At 43.1% G+C, this 9390-nt stretch overlaps 1 protein-coding gene across 2 annotated transcripts in view; it reads right to left on the bottom strand.

Moving 5' to 3' along the window:
- Nucleotides 1-4703: 4703 nt before the first annotated feature.
- PRCP (prolylcarboxypeptidase) overlaps nt 4704-9390 on the bottom strand; it is a 28848-nt gene continuing 24161 nt past the window's right edge. For both annotated transcript variants that reach the window (XM_021545035.3, XM_021545033.3), the window contains exon 9: nt 4704-7815. In XM_021545035.3, the coding sequence (XP_021400710.2) occupies nt 7638-7815 (178 nt within the window). In that variant the 3' untranslated portion in view covers nt 4704-7637. The remainder of the gene's footprint in view (nt 7816-9390) is intronic.

The following is a 9390-nucleotide window of genomic DNA, read 5'->3' as shown; positions in this document are numbered from 1 at the left end:
AGTTTCTAGAGTCTGGTACAATATCCTACTAACACCATTTTCCATTTGTTCCTTAGGTTCACACGCTTGTGTTGTGGCTCTTTTCTTCACACCAACATCCTGCTGCTTGTTGATGGTATTAATAACACCCGCGGCAGGAGACTGCACCCCCCGGGGCCCGGGCTGTCGCAGTAATTATTGAATGGCATTGGGGTTGTTCTGTAAATTACTTTGTGACCCAGGAATTCAGCAGGTTACGCTATAACTCAGGCTCTCACAGTTGATTGCACTCACCTCCTGCTGCCCCGACATTTATTAGTCTCGTTTGCCTAGCAAGCACTGGCTTCATCTGTGCGCTCACGCATAGATACGTGTCCCACGGAGGGCAGCACGCTGTCCTCCCCTTAGACCAAAGGAATGGGGCTCACATCACCAGAGCCTGCCTCAGCCAAAGAGTTGAGCACAGTCAGTGGATCTGCGAGATGCTTGGAGGAACACCAAGAGACATTAGGCAGTGCAAAAAGTGGGGTTGCTCTGTATCAGACTGATGCAGGTGTGGAAGCAGAGCTCCGGACGCTCTGGAAAGCCAGTGCTGGAAATAGTGACACACTGAGCTGTGCCTACCATCACTCCTGATGACTCCTTAGCATCTCCCAGATGTACTGGATAGCTTCCCAGGGAATGCTGAGCAGCCCTGGAGCACTGCTCAAGATTTGGGCAGAGATACACATGAAAATATTTATAATTCCTTATGAAGAGAAATACTCAAGACCTAAGTGGTCTTATTCTGGTCCAAATTCCCTACTTATGAAACAGTTATGTAACACCTGTGATGAAACACTGGTGATCCTATACATAGCTCTCTCAGACTTGTTTGACCCTGTGAACAACCCTCTAAAAGAAATTCCTTACCCTTGTATGGAGGCACCCCAGACTGCTCCTCTTCCTCATCCCAGTTGCTTGGACAGTGATGAACTGTTAAACCGGCCTCACAGTCCCTCTCAGAAATGGCTGGGCCCTGTTTTCATTGCAGCATGAAGGCTGTGAGGACTGAACATCACTTCTAAAGCTTAGAGCAGCCAAAGCTTTTCCTCCCTTGTCCTGGTAGCTGGTCAGATCTCAGCTGAGAATCCATAACAGGACTGACGTAGGGATGCAGACAGCAAGAAGGTGGTCAGACTTTCAGTGCTGCAAAAGTTCTAGAGAAAAAGTGCTTTCAAAACTAGTCCAAGTGTATCTTCTACAAGAAAGACAATGAAAAAGCTATGCTGTTCTCAGATTTCCAGTTATTTGGAATGTCTTAGCCTTGCAGATGACACCAAGTCAGAGGGAAGAATTGAAGGAAGGGTGACCATGCGTACATGTGCTGAAAGAAGGAAACAAGAACTTCATGGCATTCAGTGACAGCGAGCACAAAATCCTGTTCCTTTGGGAAGGAAGGACTCATTGCAGTGGTGCAGAATTGCTTTCCCCTCCTTCAGAATATTCAGTTTGATACAATCTGGGACTGGTTTTTTATGTGGTGCACTCAGTTCTTTAACACTGACTCTCTCCACAACAGAGAACCCAGCATCAAGTCCACACACAGTGATTTTGAGGTGTGTCCTTATCCTGTGTTGTTCTGCTGAGTGGTGAGAGGAGATTGTGTTTCATTCCAACTGGGAAAGGCAATAGCTCAATATCCTTTTCCTCCTGATGTGCTGTTTTGAGGATGCTCAGAAAACATATTAGAAAATGCAACGTGTTTGTCTCTGTTGTAAAGCCAAATCCATTTGCTAAAGAGCCCCAGAGCCACTTCTTGCTTTGTTAAATGCTTCAGCAACATGGGGGGCTCTACCTATCTTGCCAACTGTTCCCAACAAGATTTCCTAATGTGTCTAAAACCCGTGCCTTCAGATGGACATGGGGAAACCAAAGAGCCACAAGCACAGGCCTATGAACAGCAGAGAAGCTGAACACCACCAGGCTGGTGCCAGACAAGATCCAGCTGTGGCTGCATCCCACAGCATCACCCTTTGGTACTGTCCTCCCTCCCCTGCTCAGGCACCACCCTGCCAAAACTTGTCAGATGGTACAAGGGGTTCATATGGAAAACTGGACCTTAGAGTCTAAAGCCCCAGATCTGCATGGGTAGGGCTGCTCACCCAAAGCACAAACCAAGGCAGAGTCTTATCATCCATGTAACTGGAGACGACTGCACCACATGCTCAGAAAGGAGAATGCATTCTTGTATTCTATGTTGCAGGGAGTGTGGTTTTGAAGGAGGGCAAAAAAGGAGGACCCTCTATTCAGGTGGCAGTCAAAGGGAGCAGAGAGTGCTCAGTCGCCTGCTGGAATTGGCCCTGTATTGGTTACACCCCCAGCTATTTGAGGTAAAACTTGGCCTCTCAAAGCTCTCTGCCTGTCTCCTGTGCCTTTGTATTCTCTAGAAGGTGAAGCGTAAGGGTATAAAAAGCTGCAAACAAGTTCCTACCTCTGGAGACCAGGCATTTACTCTAAGAAAGAAAGACCAGTTGCTTCCCAGAGCATTGTCCACCCACATTAGAGAAAGGATTAAGCAGATACATTCAGCTATTCTAACAGATTTTCTTTAAACCTTGAATACGCCTCTCACACTTGGTTAAGATAATCACATTAGTTTTGTCATTAAAAGATCCCTTTTATAGAAAGTACCTAAACCGCTTAAACCACCCAGAGAGGTCGCATACATTAGAAAACAACAAGACAAACGGAAGGGATTTGCTATTGCCGGTCTCAGTGTTTCGCTGCCCCTACTTTCTAAACTGGGGGATGGAACCAAAAGATTGTTCAAATCACCAGCGGAGGGAAAAGCCCCTGAGAGTCCCACCCGCCCAGGGGAGGCCTTGCTCCACACCCAGGAAACACTTGGGTACAGCACTGAGGACTTTGGAGAGAACATTGCTACACATGGAGATGCCCACAGGTTACACCCAAAGCACCCCCAATGCTGAATATCCCCCACCCAAAACCCAACTGCAAGATCAGCAGCAGCCGAGGCTGAGCTGATTACTGCCCTGCAGAGCACAGCTGTGAGGTGCTCCGCGCTGAAGGAGCACATCCTCACTCTTCCCTGGTGTGGGTGCTGGGGGCATTGCTGTCTCTGCATCGTGCCCCAGGACCATGGGATCCCCATAGGGAGTGCAGCAAGGACAAAGCAGGTCCCCACCTCAGCAGGGCTCAGGGCAGGAGTGCCGTCAGCTGTCTCTGCTGTAAAACAATTTTTTCATTGGGCTTGTATTATTGAAAGGATACAGAGATGGACAGTGCCTTAAGGCATGTGGATCAAATGGTTTCAGATTTGCTGGTAAAATAAAGTTGGACTGGGGTGTAAAACAAGAAAGGCTTATGTTCCTGCAGCTGGAGGCAGTGCTGGGAAATTAAGGGATGCAAACAATACAGGAGCACAAGTCTGCTCCAACCAGTGGAAACTCCAATGTCCAGCATCTTTAGATGATAAATCTGGATTTTTTCTAACAATAGAAAGGGAATTAAAAAGTACTTAAGCACTGTAATTTACTGCAGACATCTTCAGTTCATATTTTTTGCCACTGTTTGACTGCATATTTTCTGCTAACCTGCACTGCCAAAATAAACGGTTTTAGTTTTTTGACAGGGACTGTCTTTAAAAAGACAGATTTTGCAGTCATTTTTATAAAACAGAGGCTTTGGTTTAAAAACACAGAGAGGTTACATTATTTTAAAAAACTCCAAAACCTAGAGGCTACAGTAGTAACACTCAGTAAGATGCCAGTTACGGCATAATATGATGCTCTGAATTAACAAGAGAGGGCTAAAAATGGAGGCTTCAAATATGCAATCCCCTGTATTCTTTCATCCCATGTTTAGTGTCCTCCTGACTGCCAGAAAGGCAGAATGATTCCACCATTAGTCCTGAAGGAGCTAAAATATCCAAGTGTCTATGTGCTGTCTTTAACCTACATAAAGCTCTTTAGTTCACTCACTATTCCTTAGAGATTCAATTCACAACAGCTAAATATCCCTTTTAAGAGCAGAGGTAGAAAAAGAAATCCCTTTATTTAAAGCATAATGACATTTTTTGCAACATCCTTGGTGGGCAGACAGCATGGGAGACAAAACTTCTCACTTTTCCTGTGATTTAGAATCCATGCTCCATAAGGGAGTTTCCTTTCTATATACTCTTTTGATGATGAAATATTTGATCATCTTCAAAATTACAATTTTCCTACAAACAAAATGAGTTGCAGAACCTATTAACTCCTTCCCAAGAGTCTGCAGCCTTAGCTCTGCCCTGTTAACTACTTGTTTAAATCCTCCCCCTGCCAGGTCAGGGGACATTACAGATCTGTCCTCACAACCTTCCTCAGTACGGACATGTGGGAAGTGCGTGTTTGCCTGGGAAAGCTTTCAAAAGAAAAATGGACTTCTCCCATTATAGGTAGCTTGACTGCATTCATTGTGGTCACCTACAGAGAACAACCAGCTCGTACACCTGCTCCTCACCACAGCCAAAGCTCTGAAGCGAGGAACTCCCAAAGGAGTGCAGACTCACCATATGTCATCCTGACTGCCATGTGTGTGACTCAAAGATTCCTGTAACCAGCTCTCCCCCCACTCCTCAAGTCAAGTACAAACCAGACAACGTCATTTGCAGAACTTGGAATCTGCCAAAGGATGAAAATTGATGTCCCTGCAAAACAAAAGCCAGCTCCAGAAACTCATCATTATTTTAATGGATTTTTATTGATACAAAGTGCAGGCTCACCACTAAGATTCAGGCTATGGGGAAAACATTTAACTCTTTTTCCTTCTGCATTTTTCCCAGTGAGTAGGAAACATACAATCTTAAATTCCAGTAATTTCTGACACAAGTCAAGGACTTACATAAGCCTAAGATGAAGTATGGCCTATCATCATATGCCTGGAAAGATAAATCAACCATTTGTTATGGCTGAACTTGTTCTCACCTGCATGAAACACACAGGATAGCTAACATTTAGATAAGGTAGCCAAACCACAAGGCAGTCCCTTGGTGGCATTCAGAGATGTGTATATGGATTTTAAGATGAAGTCTGAATGTTTGAGATAAATAAGACCTAAAGTTTTGACTACTCAGCTTCATGGAAAAAAAAGTAAAATTTATTAAAAATACCATAAAAACAAGTCCCATCATTCATAAACTGGTCCAACCAATAAGAACCTGATCCAAAGTGCACTTGAATCAGTCTCACACACAGAAACTGTATGGAACATTAAAACATATTAACAACCCCTCTCCCCCCAAAAAAACAAACAAAAAACACAAACAAAACCCCTCTGAAAAAATTTTCTAAGTATCATTTCACAAAACTTAAAGCTGAAAAATTGCATGGTGTCCTAAATGTTGAAGGTAACTTTTTTTGCTTGTGAAAGGAGTGAAAAGAGAAAGAATGAAATTTTAAATTACTTATGCAGCTTGAAACTAAAAAGTGTTTTCCATACAAAGCAGCAGCTGTTTCCTAAGACAGTAAATTCACTAGCAGGGGAGAGAGAGGAGACACAAGCTGACTAATAATACAGAGTAGCTGCTAATTTGGGCTGTTCACATCTTTATCCACACAACAAGGAAATGCTTATCCCAAAATTTTCACTTAGAGTAGCACCCTGAGCAATCAGTGGACTAGTAGGAGAAATTGGACCAGGATCTTCTTTGCTCAATTAAATAATTTCTGATTCCCAAATTTATATTAAGACTTACAGGTTTCATTCCTCACCCTGCAGTAAATTGGGACATTACGACACATCAATTAATGTGCAAGATACAACAGTATTTCTAAAAACTTTTCTGTAACATAACCGATCAAAACCAAATAAATTTTGTTTCAAAATAATCGAGGATACGTGATTCTAAAGTCTATGAGTGAGAGTCTGGAGTATATTTACAGCAAAAACTGGAACTATTGGAAAAGGGGAACACCAACAGCTTTCGGTCAACAGGTTTCAGAAAATCCTACACAGCTCATCCTTTAGCCCTGGCTTTGTTCTCTGGAGTCTCTAAATTACCTTGCTCAAAAGCACAGGAATGTTCAGACTGCATAGTCTGAACATAAATACCATGTTTAACACTAGATGAGGAAAAAGATAATCTATTGGAAAGAAGATACACAGGAGTGTTTGAAAATACAAAAATTTGTTGTTGGGTTCTCTGTTACCAGAGGACAGGAGGAAACTGGAAACATAAAAGGCCACCAGGGATCTTAGGAATATACTCAACTGTCAGGCATATCACCAAAGCTGAGAAAACTTTTCAAGAGAGATAGAATTTTAAGAGTCTGGGGACATAAAGACTTGCCCGAGTCATTCTAAAACAGAGTTGTCCTTTAAACTGCAAAAAATCCTTTCTGAAGAAGGGCTGCAGTGTGAATGAAGCTAAAGCTGGAAAACAAGGGGACTGCCCCAGCCATTTATTAATGTCAAATATGCTGTCTCATGAATCAGGGCAGTTTGTCTGGTTTGGAAGCCTTACAGAAAGCCCAGTGCACCTGGCTTGGTGAGCTCAGCATCAGGCTTTAGGCTGATCCAAGGGAATAGCTGCATTTTGTGTTTTCAATAGTTTGTCCAGCAAACAATTTTTTTTAAAAGGCTTTTATTGAAGAGCCATCAGCAAACAGATCATGCAGAATTTGAACAATACACAGAATGGAGGGGAGGGAAGAACCCACACAAGGCACAGCCCCAATTATTTGTCACTTCATAAGATGTAGCCAGCACAAGTGTCACATTTGCTCTTCAAGAGACTAGCTTCAAAAACTTCCTGATTTTAAAAAGCTAAGTATTTGTAGGGGATACACACACATACACAAAATATACTCAGTTTTCTTTGGTAACCATCAGCACAGATAGTGACATCTCAGAATTAGGACTCGGAGCAAAAGAAGTAAAATTTTGATGCAGATTCTGCATCCTCAGCCAGTTATCAGCAGAGTGAGTCTGGGCCCAGCCCTGACCATTCAGTACAGCACAGAATACAAAAATCCACTGATTAATAAGCTGCTGGAAAACTAGGTAGGAAAAAATTATATATTTATTTATTTTTCAACACTGATTCCAAAGGGTAAGGGCTGCTTAGTTTCCTTACAAACAGCACAGCCACTTTCCCCTGGCCTTCCCTACCTCTCCACCAAACATCACAGTAAGATTATTATCTCCTCATTATCTCCACCAGCAGAGGATGTCTGAAATTCAATCACAGTGGAGGCAGCAGGAGTTTCATCACCAACAGCACTCCCATGTAATCCACTGCTGAATATACCAGCAGTTGGAGCAAACACTCAGTTCAGTGAGAAAAGCAACAAGCCTAGAACAAGAACCCATTACTGTCCAGGTAAGTACAGCATTTGAGAAGAGCAGAAGAGGAAAGCAAACCAGAGCAGGCAGCTCAATCCATGTACTTTGACTGGAGTTTATCATCTGAGAAGGCTCTCCATCCATCTGCTGCCTGCCTCTCTCATGGACACAAGCCATAGTGACCACTGTGGTGCAGGTGAGGAAGCAGGACGGAAATGCTCCAATGACCATATCATCACAAGGCCTGGCCCTACTCCCAGCAAAGCCAAGAGAGGTGTAGTGGCCACAGTTGCTGCACTACCACTTCAGTGGCCGTGCCTGGCCTTTTCAATCTACTCCTTCATGAGGCAGATCTCCATGGCTCGAGCTTGCTGCACAGATTTGGGGTCCAAAGGGTTGCGGCTGCGTAGGTCCAGGTGATGGGCTCCATCTGGGATCACAACTGCCACGAGGGAATTGCTGATGTTCTGGGTCACCCCACCTGCAGACCACGGATCCAGGACACCATTGCTGTAAGGAAAGACTATTTCATTAGGGCACATGTGCACAGCAGTCAGCGAGGCTGCAGCTCACATCAGCCTTTCTACTAGTTTTGCTTGCGCAGCAACAGAAACAGACCTCAACCCTGTCTTCATGTCTTGTGCCCACAAGACATTCTTCTTCTCTGCTAAGAAGCAACTTCTTGACCGAGTTATGGAGCTATCAGCAGCTTAAACAAGGCTACACTTCTCATTAATTATCTGCAAATTCAGATAATAACCTATAACAGTGCAAAAGCCTCTGAAGAGAAATCTGCTGCCACCTGTAATTGTCATTAAAGTCTCAAGTTTCCCTCTACCAAAACATACCCAAACTCCCAAACCAAAGCACTTCACTTTCCTTCTTCACAGTCTACCACAAACAAATTACTCACTGGACCTTTTAGAGCTGAATTTTTAGGAAGTTCTACCTTTAGCTGTCTCTGCTGAGTGCCGACCTGGTTTTGCAAAGAAATGCTTGGATGGTTTGTTAGTGCGCTGACTTTAATAATCATATGAAAATGAAGATTATATCCTTTAAAAAAAATGTCTAACCTGACTCTTCCTCTGTCACAGGACAACTTAATACCATTTACTCCCCCTCCTTCCTCATCCTAGATCAATTTTTAAAATTCCTTACACTATAGATACTGCTCCAAAGAATAGTCCATGGAGCAGGCCAATGGCTCAGCTGGGAGAGAGCTTTCCATCTCCCATTTCTAGCTTTGGACTTGACCCAATAACCCCTACTACATCTTCTTTTCCTTTACTGCAATGACCTTCCCAAACGTGGCCCATTTTTCTGCACAAAGAAAGCAACATCCATATACTTGTGGAACTACACAAACTTAGATCTGTTTCTCACTTAAAACACTGGACCTGTCCACGAAAGGAAATGTCAGAGATGAGCTGTGGTATGAGAGGGTAAATTTCTAGAAGAAGCTAAGAAATTAAAACATCCTTGACACAGAGATATGCAGTTAGTAAAATGGTAGCACCAGAAAATAATAATAAAATAATGAATTTTATAAAAAGCTTTTTTAAAAATAACCAGAAGTAAAAATCTGGGGTCTAAACTAGTATTTTACTTGTTTCACCACTCAAAAAAACCAAAACAACTAAGTATCCTGAGTCTCTGTAGTTCTTTACTTTCGGTGATTCTAAATATGACTTAGGACGAGAGAAACATTTTGCATCTGCAAAACGGAAAGAATTGAGAGCTGCCCAAAAGCCAAAAGCATTGGATTTAAAAGGTCAACTGAATCAGCAGAGCACCCTGGCAACAGGGGATGAGTTGCTGAGAGACTCATCATGCACATGAACTTGGATCTTTTGGTCCCAGTCATGTGGAAGCTAAGCATGCCACAGGCTTTTCTGTGCGCTAATGGCTGCATCCACTGCATCTCCTTCCAAAGGATGGCACCAGAGGCACTGACACAGTTTGGGAAGTTAAACTTGAAGGGAAGGGGATGAAAGGCTACCCACAAAATCATAAATCTTTACGGTTTTTGCAGATTAAGATAATTCCAACTGGAATCAATTATTTATGTGTTAAAACTAACCAAGC

This window comes from Lonchura striata, chromosome 2 (genome assembly GCF_046129695.1).
Source record: "Lonchura striata isolate bLonStr1 chromosome 2, bLonStr1.mat, whole genome shotgun sequence".
Taxonomy (NCBI): domain Eukaryota; kingdom Metazoa; phylum Chordata; class Aves; order Passeriformes; family Estrildidae; genus Lonchura; species Lonchura striata.
Note: the sequence above shows the minus strand (reverse complement) of the source record. Positions and strands in the feature narration are given on the sequence as shown.